The sequence below is a fragment of the Pyrgilauda ruficollis genome, unplaced genomic scaffold (genome assembly GCF_017590135.1).
Source record: "Pyrgilauda ruficollis isolate IOZ18807 unplaced genomic scaffold, ASM1759013v1 scaffold37, whole genome shotgun sequence".
Taxonomy (NCBI): Eukaryota; Metazoa; Chordata; class Aves; order Passeriformes; family Passeridae; genus Pyrgilauda; species Pyrgilauda ruficollis.
Window position 1 is genome coordinate 15,946,416 of NW_024525156.1, and position 20,866 is coordinate 15,967,281.

A 20,866-nucleotide genomic window follows, 5' to 3' on the forward strand; every position below is an offset into this window, starting at 1 on the left:
TTGCCTCTGAAGTTATAATCTTTCAGCATTATTTATAAAGCAAAGAAAACCATACTTGCACTGCAACACAATATAGTTCTTAATACGAAATGCAACAATTCCCTTTTATATTTTTATTTCTCTGAATATGCAGTAAAACATGGAATAAACAACTGCATGGAATATGCCCCATCGGCAGGAATATTTTCTTAAGGACAATGAAGTGTCAAAACAAGGAGCTCAAGGCACATTAGTAATTTCTTTTAGAGGGGCCATGCTTCACTAATACCATCAAGTCTGTTGATTAAAATGAAGAAAATCCATTGCAAATGCATTTTCAATAAGCATCAATGGCCTTATCCATTACAGAAAAAAGAAATACACAAGAATGTCTGCTGTGCTTCTGGATAATATTTTTCAATTAAACAGAGTTGTGTATTTTGTAATTTAACTGTCAAAGTTGTGACTGTCCAATTTGTCTGCACATTAAAAATGATCCTTTTCTTAGGGCAGAGGAGCAAATGGAAGTTGGGTGGTCTGACAGTACTTTGCATGATATGTCAGCTCTAAAGGTGCTGTTAGCAGTCCCTACCCTATTCTTTCACTAATTTAGATTTTTAAAGAGCTACACTAGTCAGGAAATGCACTCAAGTCATTCCTGCTGTCACAGCCCACACCTACTGACTGCACAAGGCTGTAATTTATACAAGAGGTGTAACCAGCCAATTCTGAATAACTCTCATATCTTCACCCACTACTCAAACATAGGAAACCCCAAATCCTCACCTTGACTTCATCATGTATGAAGTGGGAAAATGATAAATTCTCTTTTCCTCTTTATCAAATTTTCACTTTTTTTCCTCTATTGAAGTATAACATACTCTGCCAGACAATGAAACTGCAACTACAGTATTTCCACTTGCTCTGGCACTGAAGTGGCTTTTGTAATTCAAACCATCTGTTTAAAATTATTTTATGTTCAACATCTTCACTGAGCATTTTAGGGATTATAATAACAAATGACAACTGTTTTAAATTTTAAATGTGGTTCAGTAATACACATCCAAACCCGAGGCAAAGAGCTCAAAGAATACTTAATTTTCTTTTTAACATCACTTGATAATCAAAATTACTCTGCCTGCCTAGAAAAGCCTCTTTTGCCAGAATTTTTCAAGAAGAAATTTGACTATGGCCTGCAAAGCATCAATGAAACGTCAAGTGTTCCAATACTTGAACACACCGCAAAGCAGTCACCCCAGTGTCAGCCTATGCAATTTTCTCTGAATTACCCTTAAACATGGGAAACTGTATCCACAAGTTTCCCAGGAAAAAAGCCCATACCTGAGAACAACACTAACAAGGGGATAGCAGTGATAAAGAGAACAAGAGCACTTCATTAACAAACAATTACTGTTTTGAGGCATGAAAGAGAAAACAAGAGCACCACCCTTTTGTAACACTTGTTAGCCAAGTGGAGGCAAAACATGGAGTAGAAATTTAGCGTTACATTCACTCAGGATGCATGCAGCTAAAAATTCAGAATTCTGAAAAAACAAAACCCAACAACAAGAAACCCTGAGTGATCTTGCTGTGAATTATTTCACTGGGTAACAGCATTTGGAGGACCTATGCCTGGTCTCAGGAGGCATCTGCAAATCCTCTTGCATATTTCTTGATTTCTAAGTCATTCAGTAATGCTCTACCAGCAAGTCTTCTTCAAACATCACTGTGATACTGTACTTTTTTTTTTTTTCCATCTCAATATGGACTGTTTAATTATTTTTTTTTGTACCACCAAAAGTAGCAGATTCCCTCAGATTTCGGCATTCTTGAATAAAACAAAAATGTTTCTCTGTCACTGTTTTTTTCTTAACCTCCTTGGAGATTTTGTAGACAGATTCTTCATATTAAAAGTGTTATGGGACACTTTTGGGAAAAGAACATCAGCCTGACAGTGTCTAATAAAACACACCCTACCAGTTTTCTCAGGTCAGGGTCAAGGGACAAGTGGCACTTAAGAGAAGACAAGCACACGGAAGGCAGCTTGCCACAACAGTCTCCTATCCTACTGGAGCCCTCCCTCACAATCCAAGGCTGAAGACCCCCTGGGGTATTTTTAAAGCCATTTGCAATAAAAATACACAATAAAGCAGAAGTACCAATACAAGCATGACAGATCTGCCCTTTAACAACAAAAGGGGCAAGGATCATACTTTAAAGTGATATAACAAATATTAATGTAGAACACATAGGGATGAGGATGAAAAAAAACAACTTTCAGCGACACTCTTGCAAAACTAGTTTGCAAATGTACTATATATATACACACAGAGGGGGAAAAATACCCTTTAACAAAAAAAAAAAAAAAACCAAAAAAAAACCCCCAAAACAAACAGTGCTTTATGTATGCTCTAGAGAAGCTCATATGAATAATGAAGGTTTTAAAAAGTTGGCAGAAGTTGTTTTGCTTGTACTAAATCACATTTGCTTACTGAGAGCGGCCATTACAAATTAACAAGAATTATGTCATACAGCAACAAGCACATCTGTTGGATCTTACACATAAGCCTCTGGATGCAAATTTACCAAAATCTTCAGCCTGAAGGAAAAAAAAAGAAACAACCTTCCAAGCATAGAGTAATACTTTCTTAAAAGGCAGTCAAATAATCCATTTGTAGTTTCCCACCTTTTCAAAAGTTGGGGGTTTTTTTTTTCCCTTTTTTTTTTTTTTTTTGTTTTGTTTTGTTTGTTTTTTTGGGTTTTTTTTTGGAAAAATACTTCAAACTTTTTGGGTTCAAAAGTACTATTTAGTTATGCTAGCAAGTTGACTAGAATGTGTAGCTGAACACTATTCAACCGGCTAGCATAATCTACACTTTCGACACCTTTCCCTGCCAAACTTGCATTCCGAACAAGGCTGACACGGACAAGGGCAAGTTAAGCTCCCTTAACTTGAGAATTCTTTTGAGAATAAAATCTCCTTTGAGGCCGGAGGTGAGCGCGGAGCAGGGGCACGATCCCCGCGGGAGCGGCAGGGCCGGGCACAGCCCGGAGGGAGCTGCGGGCGGGCCGGGGGCCCTGCCCTCCCTCCCTCCCTCCTTCCTTCCTCCCTCCTTCCCTCCCTCCGTCCTTCCTCCCTCCCTCCCTTCCTCCTTCACACCGCCCGGCGCTCTCCAGGGTCCTGCACCGCGCCCGGCACCAGGGCACACCAGAAACCCGGCAGATCCCACCCCTCCAATTTGAAAAGAATTGCGACAGTCAAGTTGTAAAGCATAGAAAAATGATTAAATGGATTATGCCTCCTTTAAACGAGCATCAAGTGATGATACAAGCATACACAGTATTTGTGCAAGGATACTTTGAGGTCCAGTAGGAAATCTCTATGCAAAGGAATCACCTCTCTCTAACTCTTCCACCAGCAGCCATACTTGCTCACAAAGGAAACATTTCCCTGAGCTCCCATAGGACTCAAGAAGTTACTGAACTTATCAATTACTGCAGCCTGAAATACTGGCCTTGACTCCAGCACAAAGTTCTCTGTGCTCCTACACTGGCCTCGACTAATCAAGTAGTTAACATTCATTAGCATTTATGATACATCAACTTGCAAACACCCTCTGCTGAAGCCCTGTGAGCTTGTATTTGTTTTTATTACAAAGCCAAGCCACTTTTCATTTCTATAAGACACCTTTATTTTTCAGCTGCTGACTCAGTCTAATAATTAATGGAGACAGAAAATAATTCCTGAAAACAGTGTTCTGCCTCTTTGCAATATGGGAAACTGCTGACATAAAATGAAAACTCCCCAGCACTCAAACTCTTTCAGCAAATGAACAGCAATAGAATCACTGTAGAGGAAAAAAAGAGCTCAGAAGACAAACCAAAAACTGCTAGGGAGAAACCCACAAACCTGGAGAATACAGGTGGGCAACAACTCCCCAGTTCTCATATTTGAGGTGATCTGGGTATCAGTTAATCACTTGTACCCTGCCACCTATAGGAACTTGCTTGTAACTAAAAGCATATTTCCCAAAGTACTTGGAACCAGCAAGGCAAATATATTTTATCAGGTCTTTTATACAAAAACATCTGTCATGGGAGTAGCAGTTAGCAGAACAAGAGGCTTTCGAAGCCAGCACAGCTGCAGACAGCTGTCCTGTCCTCCTCTGCTCCTGCCCACTTATTCCCAAGCCAAACATCTTCCTTGGGCTGGCACAGCCAGGTGTACAACTGGATAGTTAAGCATTCTAGAGAATTAACTGAATTGAAAATAACCTCAAGGAAAAAAAAAAAAAACACCACCAAAAACCAAAAAAAACCAAGCAGCAGGAAATATAAAGATGACTCTGCTGTAGTTTAGTTCCCTGAATTCCCAACACAAACCTCTGTGTTGGCAGCAGGACAGGATGCCATCTCTTCCTAACAAAAGACCTAATTCAGCATGTTCAAAGCATGTCCTCAGACTACTTTGTTCTTTGAAGCTTGCATCCCACATTAGTTGTAGTCAGCAGGCCACACAAGGAAAAAAATGCTGATTTTTTTGTTCAAAACTCTGCAAATACTAAATTGAAGAGGAATAACAAGAAGCAGACAGCAAAAGCACAGAGTATCTTCCCTTCGCCACCTGCACTGTCCCTCGCCACGGTGAGGCAGGGTGAGGCGCCCACCTCAGAGCCTCTGCAATACCTTTCTGGGCAGCCTGCAGCCCAGACAACGTGCTCCATCTTCCAGGCTACGGTGAACAAGGCCCAAGTAATTCAATACTCAAGTGTTTGTAGTGTCAGAAAAGGTCACATCTTTGATTCACAATTTATATTTCCTCACTGAACTATAACAGCAATTTTTCCTTACATATTCATTCTCACAAAGCCATAAATATACCCATAATAAAGCCTGAACAAGTTTTCTAAAATACTCCTTAGGCTGTTAGTGTGTTTGATGTCTTTTTTTGAGGGTAGGTTTTCAAATACCCACTGTTTACAGTAACACTTCAAAACAGTAGTTTCGGAAGTAGAAAAACACAGCCAAACTTGAATGCAAAGGGATTTTGGGGAGGTTGTTTTCTTTAATTCAAGTCTTCATCTGATTTCATGGGTCACTGTCACATTTTTGGTGACACTGAAAATACTTCCAAGTGCCCCTTCACACTGCTGTACTTTACTTAAAATCCCAATTTTCAAAAACCCTTATAAAGTAGGTTTCTCTGGGCAAAGCTACATCTGAATGTAACACACAAGTAACCACTAACTACTGATACAGGCTGCTCTCATTTAAAAACATTCCCTTGGAACTGGAATGGTCAGATACAATTTCAGAGACAATGGCAGAGGTCTTTAACCACAGGCTACCAATATTATGCATCTCAATATTTGCATTATTTGACCCCCACAAAACATAAAAATATTTTAGAGCTCAGAGTTAACAAAGCACTAAAATTCATTTTTAAGGCCTGAAAGCAAACATAAAAATCATTATTGCCTTCAAATTTCTTTTGAAAGGAGGCAAAAGTCAGCCTTCAATAAACACATATAGACACTGATTCTTTCAGGGGGCTCACTTTTAGAAGAAAACTTAAGCAAGAGTTGGTAGAACTCACAGATCAGCATTATTTTAAAGTAGAAATCAGATTTGCTTCAAATAGTTTTCAATTATTTTGTTCCCTGTGCCCTAATTGGGATCCCAATCAGATTTAAAAAAGCTACCCTATTTCCTTACAGGACCCACTAGAACACATTAATTCATATACTTCAAGTATTCAGCACAGAAAAAAAAAGTTCTAGTATGTACCTAATTGAATTAATTCTTTGAATGGAATTAACCTTGTCTGTGGGAGCTGAAAAAGAAACCCCCTTAAAGCTTGACTTAAACTGTGTGCTCACTGGCTGTGAGAATGGATGATGCTGCACCAGAGTAGTGCAGAGAGAAAGAACAATTTACGCACCCATGACCCCACCAAAGAACAGAAGGAACCTGAAACCGATCATATGTTTCAGTTCATTAAACTCTCAGGCATTAGCTCAAGATTTAGCACTCCCACTAAAATCAACACAGTAAAAGCAAACATTTTTCCACTCATTTTTCATCTCAACGACCATACATTTAAAAATTTGTGAAACAAAACATGCATAGACTGAAAAAAAATTGTTTACACCACCTCCTTCAAAAAAAAAAAAAAACTCTTCAGATATTTTTTGCACAAGCTCATGTATTTTGGAGTCTTAGCTTTCTGAGATGCATTTAGATATGTTGCTCTTCAGACACAGAACTCAAATCCTTAAAAAGTTAGAAGGAGACAGCAACTCCACTAAGAGACAAAGCAGCTTGATGAAAAATCTGCCTCTCTTAGAATGACTACTGAATAATTAACTTGCAGCTGTCTGCCTCAAGTAGACCTATATAATGCTCCATTTCCAGAACCCATGCAGCTTTTTCTGCCTCACACATCCTCTGAGGCACTGCACTATCAGGTTTTCTTCTCTGGTTTCTCAGAACAATACCCCTTTGGCACATAAGCTCTTTTAAGCATATTGTTATAAGCACATTTTTCTACCTACACTCTTTATTCCTGGAATACACATTGCAGCAAAGACAGCTTTTTCCCAGCCACCCATAAATTATTTTGGAGCAATTGAGTGACAGCTGTAAATATTTAATTTAGTTTCCAAACCTCTTCCAAAGCACTGAAACAGTAGGACGCTTTTACATAGATTTTCGGCGTGGAAGAGTGAAATAAGTGAGAAATAATGAGTCCTTAGTGGCAGGGCACAGGGAAGCGGGCAGAAATGAGTTTCCGCAGGGAAAAGCAGAGGCTTTCTCCTGCAGGGAAAGGCTGCGGGCTCCTTCCCAAGCGCTGCGCAGCCGGCGGGGCGCCGCCAGAGGCCGCTGCAGGACCCGGCAGGGCTCGCCCTCCTTCCCCGGAGGAGGCGAAGCACCAGAGGCGGCTCACAGCCAACGCGCCCCGGACACGCTCTAGTCTCCAGAAAGGAAAGGAAAAAGCAGAAGGTTTCTTTAAAGGTTCTCAATTCCACCGGAGCAGCAACGCTAAAATGTTTTTGTCCCTATTTTTATTGTGGTCCCACTGGAATTTTTAAGCATTTTCAACACGCTGTTATTTTACTTTATGCTACAACCAGTTCATGCTTTGTCACTTAGGCTCTTTTTAGTGTATCAACAACATAAAACAATACAGCAGTAATAAAATCCAAAGTTTATTATAGGACAGAAAGCTAAACTGAGTATAAAATTTACAGAAAAGTTACGCAAATCCAAAAGCGGAAAGCACCGTCTTTTACAGCACACCACCATGTGAATGGAAGAGTTTGGAGTGAGTACTCCAGAGTGCTTTCAGATCTCCGTGTCACCGCCAAACATTCACATTAGTCTATTACCAAGGGTTCAGCCCCAACATGCAGGTCCTAGCGGATCAGCTTTACACAGAGCTTCCCTTGGTGGGAATGGAACATCATTTTCAAAGAAATGAAACAGAAAGCAATGCTGGCCCTGGTTTGCATAGTTTCCAGTTTCCAGTGAGCTGAACTTCCTTCAGTACCACACACTACCTGCTGCTACATTCCAGCTTCAAGTGTTTTGCCAGGTAATACACAAAGTAACCACCATGCATCATCTTTTTACAAGTGATAATGTCATACTTCCAGAGGCACAACTTCATGGACTCATAGAATTGTTAAGATTGGAAAAGACCTCAAAGGTCATTGACTCCAGCTGTTAACCCAGCACTGCCAAGTCCACTGCTAAAACACATTTCCAAGTGCCACATTGACGTGTCTTTTGAATATTTCTAGGGATGGTGATCCCACCACTTCCCTGGGTAGCCTGTTCCAATGCCTGACCATTCTTTCAGCGACTAAATTTTTACTAATGTCCAATCTTATGCATATTAGGAAAAAATTCAATGGCACAACTTGAAGTGATTTCTTTTCCTCCTATCATTTGTTACCTCGGAAAAGAGGCCAACCTCCACCTTGTTACAGCCTCCTTTCAGGTGGTTGTAGAGAACAGGAAGGTCTCCCCTAAACTTCCTTTCCTCCAGGCTAAATGACCCAACTCCTGCAGTCATTCCTCATAAAACTTGTGCTTCAGACCCTTCACCAGCTCCACTGCTCTTTTCTGGACACGCTCCAGCCCCTCAATGTCCTTCTTGTAGTGAGGAGCCCAAAAATGGACACAGGATTTGAGGTGCAGCCCCACCACTGCCAAGTACAGGGGGACAATCACTGTCCTGGTCCTGCTGGCCACACTATTGCTGATACAGGCCAGGATGCCCTTGGCTTCTTGGCCACCTGAGCACATTGCTGGCTCTTCTTCAGGCAATTGTCAATCAGCACACCCAGGCCTTTTCTGCTGGGCCAGCTTCCAGACACTTTTCCCGCAGCCCTGCCAGATGCAACTTGTCCAGATCCCTCGGCAGAGCCTTCTCACGCTCCAACCCCACGGGAGCATCATTCTCCTCCCTGTTCCCTTTATCTGGCTCAGGGCTGCACATCACGAGGGTAACTGGCTTTGTCGTTAAAGAGTGAGGAATAGACGTTTTGTACCACAGCCTTTTCCTCATCCTTTACCACTGTTTCCCCTTGCATTCCACAAAAAGATAAACAATCTCCTTAGCTCTCCTTTTGCTGCTGATGTATCTGCAAATACATTTTGTTGTCTTCACAGCAGTAGTCAGATTAAGTACTAGATGGATTTCAGCCCTTCTATTTTTTCTCTCAGCATAACCTTACACCCCTGAGTTGCCTGACCCTTCTTCCAGAGGCCATTAACTTACTATGCACCTGTGCTTGTGCCCTCCCTCATGGCAGCAACACCTGATGCTGGGACATGGCTCACACACCCACCGGGAACGCGGAGTTACAGGAAGACCTTGGTTGGACAAGGTCTCTGAGATGATGCCATCGAGTCCAGCCCATGACCGAACCCATGTCACCCAGACCATGGCACCGAGTGCTGCATCCAGTCTTTTCTTAAACACTTCCAGGGACAGCGACTCCACCAGTTCCTTTGGCAGTCCAATGTCCATCTGCCCTGGCGCCCTCGCAGGGCGCTGCTTTCCCCGGGAAGCCCCACCCTGGCCCAGCCAACGCAACCCGGCGAGGGTCCGAGCCCCCATCCCGGGCTCGGAGGCCAAGCCGAGTCCCGCATCCCTCCCGCCCCAGCAGCGCCGTGAGCCTGCTCGGGCTGGGCGGCCGCCGTGGAGGCTGCAGAGCGAGCCAAGCTTTGCGGAAGCGAAGAGGCGCAGCCCGTGCCCACCCCCCTTCCCGGTGCCTCAGGACCGGCCGCCCCTTCCCGCCAGGACTCACTCCTCTTCCCCCGCCGCGATCCACGGCCGCTTCCGCTTCCGCCCCTCGCCGCTCCGGCCCCGCCCAACGCGCGTGCAGGGCGAAGCCCCTCCCCTCTCCGCGACCGCGCCCCGGACCGGTCCCCGCCGCGGGCGTGCCCGAAGCCCCGCCCCCTGAGCGTGGCCACGCCCCTGAGCGTCTCTCCCGCCCCTCGGGCCCCGCCCTGTGCGGAGGGGGCGGGCGCGAGGCCCGGAGGAGGCGGGGCCGCGTGCCGGGGCGCCGCTCGCGGTTGGCCGCGGGAACTCTCGCGCGAGCGGGGATCCGGAAGCGGCAGCAGGGCGGGTGGGAGGCCGCCGAGGAGGCGGCGGCGGGGAGTCGCTGTGGCCGCAGGTGGCGGCAGCAGCATCATCATCGTCAACATCATCAGCACCATCGCAGGGGCCTGGCAGCGGCTCGGCCCCCGCCCCGCCAGGAGGGCTGTCTGCGGCGGCGTCTCCGCGCAGGCTTTGCCACGGTAGCGCCCCGGCAGCGGTCGCGCCGCGCCGGGCTGTAAGATGGCGGCGGCGGCCGGCGGGGGCGGCAGTGTGAACCCCTTCCTCAGCGACTCGGAGGAGGACGAGCCCGAGGAGCCCCGGCCCGGCGGCGGCAGCAGCAGCAGCACCGAGCCGGGCGGGCCGGCGTACCCGCAGCAGCAGCCGGAGCCGGCGGCGGGGAGCCCCGAGGAGCTGCCGGGTCTGCGAGCGGCGGCGCCGGGCGATGCCGCCGCGGGGGCAGGGGAGCTGCCGCGGGTGCCGATGGACGCGATAGCGGCGCAGCTGCTGCGGGACCAGTTCCTGCTGACGGCGCTGGAGCTGCACACGGAGCTGCTGGAGAGCGGCCGGGAGCTGCCCCGGCTCCGCGATTTCTTCTCCAACCCCGGCAACTTCGAGCGGCAGAGCGGCACGCCGCCCGCCGGCGGGGCCCTGGGCAGCCTGGGCAGCAGCAGCGGGCTCGGGGGAGCCGGCGGCAGGGAGCCGGGGGCCGGGCAGCTCAGTAAGTGACCCTGGCTCGGGGCCCGGGGGGCTCCGGGAGGCGGGGACAGCCGCCGGTGGGAGCACGGGGCTGGGCGGGGATGGCTCTCGGTGTCGCCGGGCGGCCGGGAAAGGCGTTTGGCATCGCTCCTTCCCTCGTTCCTCGCTCTCTCTAACCTGCGCGGGACTGGCGGAGGCTGTAGGAGCGGGGCAGAGGGGGCTGAGGAGCTGCGCTGGTCTCAGCGGTGTCACCCTGGTCCCACAGGCGTAGTTTCACCGGGCTTCGGTATCCCTGTGAATGTCGCGGGTGTTTGCCAAATGTGGGAGAAATGATTTCCAGCAGCGTCGTTAGTGTTCACTGCCAAGAGACGCATAGTACGGTGCTAGGAGAAAGAATGGGGTTTTAAGCCGTGAGTGCCACATGTAAAGTCTAAAAACTGTCAGAAATGGGGTGTAATGAGCTAGGGTGTTATTTCTGCTGGTGCACCTAAAGATAGGTCTGAGTTTCACAGCTCTTGCACAACTAATACAATGCTTCCTATAATTAACACTATCCTGTTTACCAAGTGTCTGTAATCTTTGGCTAGCCAAGGAAATGGGGAACAGTAAATATACTGAGTTGGTGAAAGTTTAGGGAGCAAAGGGAGTCCAGGTGTTTGGGCAGTTGTCAACAACTGGCCTTAACAGCTTTTGTGTTTTAAAAGTAGCGCACATGGCTTAGAATAAAATCACTTTTGTGTCTTGTCAGTGTTGCTGTCAAGACACATAGGGTCCTACAAAGGAGGTAGCCTGTGGAAGTGGCTTTGGGAAAGAGAAGCTGACCAGCCACCTGACTTTTGAGACGTAATGAACTCGTGGGAAGGTATTGGAAGGAATTATGGGTAGCAGACAGGTGAAAGACATAATTATGTGTTTACCAAGATACCTAAAGGTATTTTGTGAATACTCCTGTATTTTCATTTCTTTTAAGAGTTTCTGATGTCGCAAAGACATGAAGTTACACTTTAAATTTGGAAATAACTAGTAGCATCTGGATGGCTGGGATAATAGAGACAGCTAAATTTCAACTTGTTAGTGCATTTCAAGATCTTTTAAAAATGCATGGCTTCTTTTAAAATTCTTGCTGTGTTTTTGTGTTCTGCTTGTCTTGTTTATGAATAAATCGAATTTCATACTTTTCTTTGTCCAACTGAGAGCTTCAATGTGGTCTTCTTCATGATATGATTAGTGAATATTGGAAAAACTTGTGCTTCAGGGCTTTAAACTGATAAAAATTTCTGTTTCATCCCCAAGCTGCTTCCTTGGGGATTCTAGTAAATTAATCTGATTGATTAAATATTCTCTTTTCTTTGTTAACATAGTATGTTGTTTCCAGTTATTGATACTGCATCTACTTCAGAATTAGAAAAATAGCAGCCTGTGTAGCTCTGTTGTTGTGCATGGAAAAAAAAAGACCTCTTGCAGTCTTAGAGCCATGTGCACTTATGTAAGAACATCTTAATTATTATTTTGCTGACTTGCTAATTGATAGATGTCCCTGATAGATGTCTGTGGGATGTCCCTGTTAAAAAAAAGAAGGGAGGAGGCCGCAGCAGTGAGGAGAGAGAGAAGAGGGGACTAACACTTAGTTTGGACAAGTTTAATAATACTGAAGTGGTGAAATTAAATATCGTGCTAGACCTTATGCTAAAGGTGTGTCTTGAAATCTGATATCTGCAATAGGTTAGAGAGTGCATTTCAAAGGATTTTTTTTTTGTCTCAGCAGTAATTCAAAAGGCACTTCACATTAAGTGACATTAAAAGGTGACAGATGCAGAACAATGAAAAAGTATTTTTATATAGCTCAAGTAGTTTTTTAACTTAGTGCCATCAGACTTTCTTGCAGTCTGGAGTCTAGCATTGAGCTAGCAATTGTGACAGCGCTGTTCAGACTGATTCTGACTGAACAAGAGATGATGGTCTCATGCCTCCAGAGTTATGCCATTTTCCAAATACTGAAAAGTAGATTGCAGAAGGCTCTGATGGGCTGAAAATCATGGTCTTTGGAAGAGTTCTCTCGCTTTTTTTCTAAGCATCTGATATTACTTGATTTAGGTAAGTGACTGAGCTATAGTTCAGATCCAAGTCTGAACGGTTTCCTAAGTTAGTCAAAATGTCCAGTTTTGTTGAGAGATCCAGTCTGTTGTACCTGCCTTTATAAGAGAGTTGTGCATGTACCTTCTCTTGCTTTAACATGCCCAAAGCTGTTTGAGAATGAACTACTAGTTTTCTTAATAGAAACTATTGATGTAAAAAGTAGTGCAGGTTGGCATGATTGCCATTTCAAGGTCATGTGAATTTTACGCTTCAGCGAAATAAAATTCATAACATCATTAAAAAAATTATTTCTATTGATTTCTGAAGTCAGAATTTGATCTCAGTGCTTTGTATCTGCTCCTCCCAACCCCCAAGTTAGATTAATTTCTCTGGCTTTATTCTGAGGTTTTTCATAATTGGAGTGGATGCAGAAAAAGTATGACTGGCAATTCTTATTGAATGTGAAGTATGTTTGGAATGCTGCCTGAGGATTTCTACTGAGCAATAGAAAGCTTTCATATTTTACGTGCTGTACAGAATGGGAGAATTTCAGTACAAGTGTTCGTTGCTTAAAAGGACTCTGAGAAGGGCCAGTCTAAACTCTGAGTGCATGCTGGAATTTATTTTGGTGTGGTTTTATTTCTTCTCTTTGTCTTCAAAGACTGTTACAAAAAGATTTTGCTGAAGTGTCATTGGATTTAAGCAACCAGCATCATGTGGTCAGTGAGTGACTTAGAAGCTGTTTTGTCTTTGAACCGTGCTTCAGAGCTCTTGGTTGCAACAGCAAATGACAGTCAGATGACTGGGATTTCTTAGTTCTTTGCAAAAACACCCTTCCTTTTTCCAGCAGCAGCAACATCACATCTACAAACTGAGATTAAGATATATTGTAATGAAACATGTGGAAATGTTTCTTCCGTCTAGCAACTTTGCTTTTCTAATTTGGAGCAAATTTCACACTGTGAAGGAGGTAACACTATTCATTTAGATGCCCAGCACTGTGTACAGTAATCCTTCATGTCCTGTATCTCAGCTAGATGTTCCCAAACTTCTGAGTGCTTCTTCCATTAGTTTCAATAGCAGTAGTTTCATATGTGCTAGAGCATTGGATACCACTTTTCTAATGCTACTCATGTGAGCAATATGGTTTGGATGTCCCTCATTCTTACTGTATTCCAGATCTTTTAGAAGGCTTTTGTCAGCACCTGCACATTAAATATAAATTTTTGTCCCTATCATTTTTGCATAAGAAGGTACAGTACAAGTTGAGATACTCAAAATTTAGAAATAAAACTGTGGCTCTAATGTCTGATGTGTGTTCCTGGACAAACAAATGTTTATTTGTTTGTTATACGCATGACCATAATTCCATCTTGTGCATATAGGGTGAAGAAAACTTTTTAATGTGATTGATATGATGCCCTTTGCTTGCTATGTTTGATGAATGCCCTTTCCTGAAGGAATGCAGCTTATACTGGTAGGACTAGTGTTAGTCTTAAAATTTGCCATTTATTTTTTCTTTATTGCTACAAAAGTGCAACATTCCCAAAACTTGAAATAGCTTTAATGAAAATCATAAGGGGTTTGAGCACTTATGTTACATTTGTGGTTTTCAGGAGATAATTTTTTTCTAGTTACTGTCATAATAAAATTGTTTATAGCTTTCTGGGGATTTGATTCCAGTTATATTAAACTAATCCATGAGTACAAAGATATAAAGTATTGCTGCTTCATAGTAAGCTCCAGGCTTTGTTTATGATTTGGGCTGTTTGATTTTCCTTTGGGGTTTTTTTGGGGGGTGGTGTGGAATACTGTAATGCATTGCTCCTTTTGCTTGTAACCTTTGAAATTCAGATGGATCCTACTGGAAAAAGTGAAGTGGGAGGAGTATACAGATTCTACCTTTGTGAGAGGGGGGTGTCTTGGTAAGAGCTCTTCTCAATCCTAAATCACAAACCTTGTAATTTTGTGTGGAGCTTTGCCATATTTCAGCTGAATTTTGTTCTGAATGAGAATAGAGCGGAACAGGGCTACTTCCAAGCAGTTCATTATATCTCAGTTTAAATAGCAGTCTAAATAAAATAGGAAATTGAGAAGACAGCAAATAATTTTTGTTCTAGTGACTACTTCTTAGGTGTTTGGTATTGTCAGCTCAACTCTTTGGCTTGTTACTTTATGAAAGCAAACACAAATACCTAGTCCTGTTGGCTGGATCTGCAGATAATGGGATGTAGACTGGCATCTTGTGAGTAAGAGTGGTTTCACTACCTGATTGGGAATACATGCTCCCCTGAGAAAGGATGGGATGGAAAGGTGCAGATAAATAGGTAATCAAAGCTGCTGGTAATCAACAGATGGGAAAGGCTGATGGTTGTCACTTTTAATGAAGCGCAGAAAACATCCGAAAGAGTTGAGGTTTGTACGTAATGCTGAAAGAAAAGAAAGCAGAGTTCAAACATGCTTTGAAGGTTTCAAACCTGTCAGAAAAGAGCAATGCCTGGAGGAAACCTGAGAGGCTTGATAGTGCTCTGATGTTGGCTTTACTGATGGAGAAGCCAGGTGAACTTTTCCTGTTGTGACTGCTTTAAACCCACTCCATTTTACTGACACTGGTGTTTCTGGCAGGTTTTCGGTGATATGCACTTCACAGCTTACAAGCTGCTTATGTTAAGGCTTTTGCAGCTGTTGGACTTGTCAAATGACTAAAACTGGGTGTTGAGTTTTTGGACTGGAAACTGTCCCTGATGGATGAGTCTAAGCTTTGGCTGATGTCTGTGTTGGGCTGATTTGGGATGTAATGGTAGATTGTTCAGGAGACAGGTTAGTCCCCATAAGTGTGTAACTACACAAAGAAGTAACACGATAAGGTAGCATGATAAGCATGACAATTATGGACAAAGGAGCACAGAGTAGAAGCCTCTATTATTAGGCAGGTAAATAGCAAGTTATCTGTAATGACTACGTTGTATTTTCCCCTGTCATAACTTAGTGCATGCTGTGGTCCTTTTAGGATCCTCAGAGCTATGAGATGGGGAATTTAATTGCTTTTGTCCTGGCTTCTGTTCTGTTCCTGTGCTAGAGTTCCTGTTACTTTTTGATGTTGGGGCAAGCAGAAGTGAACCTCTCTATATAGGCACTGTAGCTGGTTCAGTTATGTGTGTGTTTAACCATCCTATTGCTGAAAGCTTCAGCAAAACAAGCTGGATTTGTGCTGAAGCAGCACACCATTCTTCTGATGGTTTTGCTGTTAGGGAAAGAAGAGATTGGTTTTTGGATAGGTGGAAAGAAGGAAATTAGAATGTTGAGCTAGAGCTTTGCATTTCAGAATCAACCATTGACAACTTTTCTAAGTTCTCCCATATGTAATTTCAATTCTGTGTAAGTGATATCAAATTTCCTGTAGCTTTTTTTCCCTCTGAGAATTATCTTTTTCTGAACTGAAGATCTGACTCATAAACTCTGTCCAGCTGAGAGAATGCTTGCTGAAAATTTTACACAAGTTTCATTCCTGGTAAAAAAGTTTGTCTAGTATTTGAAAGCAAGTTATTATCAAGTAGATATTGATATCAGCTATGTTGGAAGCTGCTCTGTGTGCAGTCTGTCTCTGTTAATTGAAAATTTGTAAATACTGGACTTCTGTGTTCTGTAAACATAGAATTAATAAAAATATGGGAAAAAAATCTCTTTCAGGACGTTCTTATACTTCCCAACTAAACTGAGATTTTTTTTACAAAGTCTGAATTAGGTAACTTATATGTATGGAGCTCTCTAAAATATAGTATGAGGAATCTTTTTCTTTTAAATGAGAAGATAAGTCTTGAAACCTTATACTGCTGGGTTCAAACTGACAGCTCCTTGTCTTCAAGGTGTTACTTGTATTTGGATTTCTAGGGTATTGTAAAGTTGCAGTTTTGAGAAACTGAATTGAAATCTCCTCTAGCACAGGCTAAAACATTAGAGTAATTCAGTGAAGTTTGTAGGCCTTATATATTTATTTATTATGTGAATGCCTGATACATACCACTAAGTATATTGAGTGTGTTGGACAAGTAGTTAAAAAACCTGTGAATATTTTTTTAAGATCAAGTTGAAAAAGCTTTTGAGAAATAGTGAGCTCGCTCTTCCAGTGCACTGTAGGGTAGAGGCAATTTTCTTCCTCCCTTCCTGCAATATAACTCTGCATGATAGTGATGCAGCTGATTACTTTGTTGTTGAATTGAAGGAAATACTATTACGTAAAAAGTCACAGAACAAGAATTTCGTATTTATATAACAAGTACTTTTTCATCTTGTTTGATGCTAGAGGAGAAAGCAAGCTATGAGCTGTTTTGTCATTTGAAAAAAATGTTTGGAGTAAGAGAAATCATGGCAAAAATAATCTCAGCATGGCTGAGGTGGGAAGGGACCTCTGGTGATCATCTGGTCCAACAGATGTCCTGCTCAAGCAGAACTACTGTGACCTACAGCTGGTTTCCCAGGATCATGACCAGATGGCCTTTTAAGTATCAACACGTATCTCTTTTAAGTATCTCTCACCCCTCTGGGTAATCTGTGCCAGTGCTCAGTCACCCTTACAGTAGAAGTGTTTCCTAATGTTCCAAGGGAACCTCCTGAGTTTCACTTCATGCCCACTGTCTGTGGTCTGTCACAGGTCACCACTGAGCAGAGCCTGGCTCTGTCCTCTTTGTGCCCTCCCTTCAATTATTGATACACATCATGAGACTCCTCCTGAGCCTTCTCTCCACACGGAACAGCTTCATCTCTCTCAGCCTTTTAGGGGAATTGCTTTGGTCTCTAGTTGCTAGTTGTTTATTTTTGGTTTTTTTTTTCATTCTCTAGGAAACATATGGACACAAGTGAAGTTTTAACTGGAAAATTTATGACTGTCCTAAGAGAAATGTAGATCGTGGGCAAATGAGAACTTACTGAAATTTAAATATGAAAAAAACTGAGCAATACAGTGCTTGAGAATCCAGATAGATATTATCCGTACACTTTAAGTAGTCCTTCCAGGACAACCATTTAAGGACTAAATTGAGACGATTTTGCTTGATGTTAGCCTTTAACAGAAAGCTGGATTAGTGCAACAAATGGAAAACTCCTTGTGGTGCAAGTTAATGGATGCATTTTGGACAATGCAGTCCCGCAGCATCAAGCATATGGAGTTAATTTGATGCTGGTGAAGCTTTCTGATTTCTGCTAAAGCCAGGTGGGGTAATGAGCTGGAAGGAGTATCTCCATGCTATGCTTCGCCTTTAGCTGTTCTGTTTTGGGAAGGTCTGCTTGCTCAAGAGCGCTGCAGCTCAAGCTACTCCTTGCACATGTGTAGGGGGTCAGGCTGGGTTTGATGCTTTTCCTAAGGTTACACTCCTCTGGACCTCCTTGTTTACTGCAGCAGCATCCAAATGCTTTGTGCAGGGCTGACTAAATTCTTTCAGACTCGACTAATTTGGATGCTGCCTGAGAATGTCTATGCAATAAGCCTCTCTCCAAAAGCTGCCTGATTTGGTACGGCTCTCTAGGAGATCAGCCCAGGTGCATCTGTATCATAACCCAGTTCTGTGAGTGTGTTATTTCTGTGCTAGGGTCCACAATCTTACCTATTTTCTACTGGTAATTTCATCTTTCTGATGAGCTTCTGCAGTATGCCTATCATGGGACTAAGAGTAATACTTTTTTATTTCAATGTGTCTGCAAAATATTTGTTTTATGTATCTGGTGGTTGGGTTTTTTGTTGTGGTTGGCTGGTTGGTGGGATTTTGTTGGTTTGTGTGGGGTTTTTTTCTTTTCTTGGCCAGCAAGCATAGGTTAGTTTACTCTAACCAGCTGTAGGTGTTTACCCTCATATGCTTCCTATGAATTTTTATAACTTGCTATAAATATGAAGTAGGAAAGTGTATTAATCATCTGTTTTCAATCTGGTTTGGATTGCCCATCATGGACTAGTACTGAATGTCTGTTCTTGGTAATTGCTAAGTAGATTGTTCTGACAGCTTTGAAGTTAATTTTATTCTAGTAGCTTTACTTAACTAAGTTTTCATTTGACAAGGGTCTGAAGTCTTCTTTTCAGAACACACGAATTTGGAACATTCTGCAGGTCTCATTGATTAAGAACATCTGGGAGAGAGCAAAAGAGGCACTTGAGTTGCAAAGCAAGGTTGGTACGTCAGGTGCTTACAGTTTAGTGCCTGATGCAATGAATTAATTTAAGGCTTTTTGTTCCATCCCCGAGTTATCACAGCAATGTGGAATGTGTTGATCTGGTAAAATTTACTCTACAAGTTCAATTTGGTTTAAAAAATTGTTGTGTAAGTCTGTTTCTACTGTAAAGGTTGTATGCTAGATCACATGTGGGCTGCAATGGATCAAGTTTGCTTTGCTGAAAGATCCAGTATCGTTAAGCTTGGAACAAGTTGACACATAACAGAAATTTTAAATGTAGCTGGCTTTTAAAACTTTTCAAAGTAATACTGCTCCAGAGATGTCTTATGAAATGTGGTATGGTTAAAATAAATTTGCAGTTTTATTTATGGGAATTAAATAGTTTAATTCATTTATTCATATGTATTGCACAACGTATCTATTTCAGTTGCTATATAAGGTAGTCACAAATACAAACTGTGAATTGATTATCGCTTATTAAAGAGTTAATGATACCTGATTGTTCAATTTAATGTAGAAAGGACTTCATTAGAACTCTCTGGGTTTTCACATTATCCCACATCTTCTATCACACATGCTCGCTCTCTCTCACAATTTGGTTTATTCACTTATGCGTGTGTGTGGTTCAGTACTAATATGGGGCTTAAGCATATACAGAGAGGTACTAGAGGAAATTTATTATTTTTTCCCAATTAATTTGTTAATTCCCTGTTTCCTTAGCTTCTGCTATTTTGTGCCTGTGATATTGTGCAGGGTGGCTGAAAATACAAGTTTATTCAAGGACATACTTTTTCAGACTAGTAGCTCTAGAAAAGAGCAGGCCATCTGCTGTATGACCCTACTGGCTAGTTTATTCTAGGTCTGGAATGTTTAAGGTAGGTAAAATACCTCACTTGCAGACTTCTTTACTGCTAGCAGAAATAGACCTGAAATGTGTATTTATACATCTGCATTCTCTTAGGTCTGAATTTCAGTAGTTCTTTTATTGTATTTGTAGCACAGAGAAGAAAGGGAAAAAGTGTCAGACCTGAGTAATTATCATGGAAGCTTCTCAGTTGGGATCTGTTCTCAGAATACATGCTAGTTTGCCTGTATCTTTGCATTTAAAAATTAGGTTGGGTGCCCTAATAGTGAAGATAAGCTATACCCTATAAAATATGGGTACTGTTGTTCTTTGCAGATGTCTATGAAATTTTTTTCTGACCTTTGATTTGCAAACACCTTTAAGTTTCGGCTTTGATCTCTTCATGACATAATTTGCTTTTAGATGGAGAGGTTCCTCCATGCAAGAAGGGGTTTATGTGTATATTGGGAGGAGGGATGCCTTAACTCACAGGAATAGCACAGCTCATCAGGAAAAACTTGTGTGTTTTCTAAAGTTACATGGAAATATATATGGTTCTTTTAAACTTGTCTTAATAATAATCTGTGGCTTGTTGGTCAAAAAACTTTGCATTAGGGGGCTTTTATGGCTTCTCACTTCTTAGAGATCTGAAAGAGTATCTCAGAGTAAGTTGGGTTTTTTTCCATATGCAGCTGTAATTTCATGCTTTTCTGACATTTATAATCCCCAACAACTTTCTTTGTATGATCGTTCATAATTTTTGGCGTGTAATTTGCTGCTGTGTGTTAAGTGTAGAATATTTTTTGGTTGAATTATCCTGTTTTGTTTTGGGTTTTAATTCATAATAAAATCAAACCTTAGCAATTCCCTATTTTAATAATTTTGTTCTGCAAAACAGATTTTCAGTGCCCAGTTCAAGAATGAAGTGCAACTTATTCCTATTGTTGCAGAGAGTTGTATTCTGGAGTTGTATTGGGTTTTTTCTTGCCTAGAAGTAGCTATCAGGATGGTGATGCTAAGGAATAATTTTTGATAGCCTCAGTCATCCACTTACGTAACTTTCAACGTCTGGTTTTATTCAGGATAAGCTAGAAGGCATTAACCTGAGATGGCTTCTAAGTAGGGTTGTACCTGACACTGAACTGGCAGGTCTTGTTTAATGTTTGTCCCTAGTGAAATCCTATGTAATGAAAATTTAATTTAGTGAAAAGTGTATTATTATCAAATAAAATTACTACTGGTAGTTTAAGTTGCTTGTACAATAATTCGAACACTAATGTTAAAACATTTTAACTTCAGACAAAGTAAAAGAAAAAAAAGAAGACTAGACAAAATAGAAATTCTGTGCTTCTGGAAGCAGAGCTGTACTTGGATGAATATTCGGAGTTCTTGATATAAATCTTCGTAGTATCCAATACCATGAACAATGTTCTTAACAGTTTTTTCCAAGCCTTTGGTATGTTTTGTGTTCCTGTTTGATAATGCTGCAGTAAATGACA

At 42.2% G+C, this 20,866-nt stretch overlaps 2 protein-coding genes across 5 annotated transcripts in view; one reads left to right on the forward strand and one right to left on the reverse strand.

Moving 5' to 3' along the window:
- The window catches only part of PIGN (phosphatidylinositol glycan anchor biosynthesis class N), a 99,247-nt gene extending 89,906 nt beyond the window's left edge, over positions 1-9,341 (reverse strand). For both annotated transcript variants that reach the window (XM_041475998.1, XM_041475996.1), the window contains exon 1: positions 9,297-9,341. The gene's annotated coding sequence lies outside the window, so the exon portion shown is untranslated. The remainder of the gene's footprint in view (positions 1-9,296) is intronic.
- A 353-nt stretch (positions 9,342-9,694) lies between these two features.
- RELCH (RAB11 binding and LisH domain, coiled-coil and HEAT repeat containing) overlaps positions 9,695-20,866 on the forward strand; it is a 76,074-nt gene continuing 64,902 nt past the window's right edge. For all 3 annotated transcript variants that reach the window (XR_005955825.1, XM_041475930.1, XM_041475932.1), the window contains exon 1: positions 9,695-10,307. Coding sequence is in view for 2 of the 3 variants with exons in the window: in XM_041475930.1 (XP_041331864.1) it covers positions 9,830-10,307 (478 nt within the window). In the remaining variant the exon portion in view is untranslated. The remainder of the gene's footprint in view (positions 10,308-20,866) is intronic.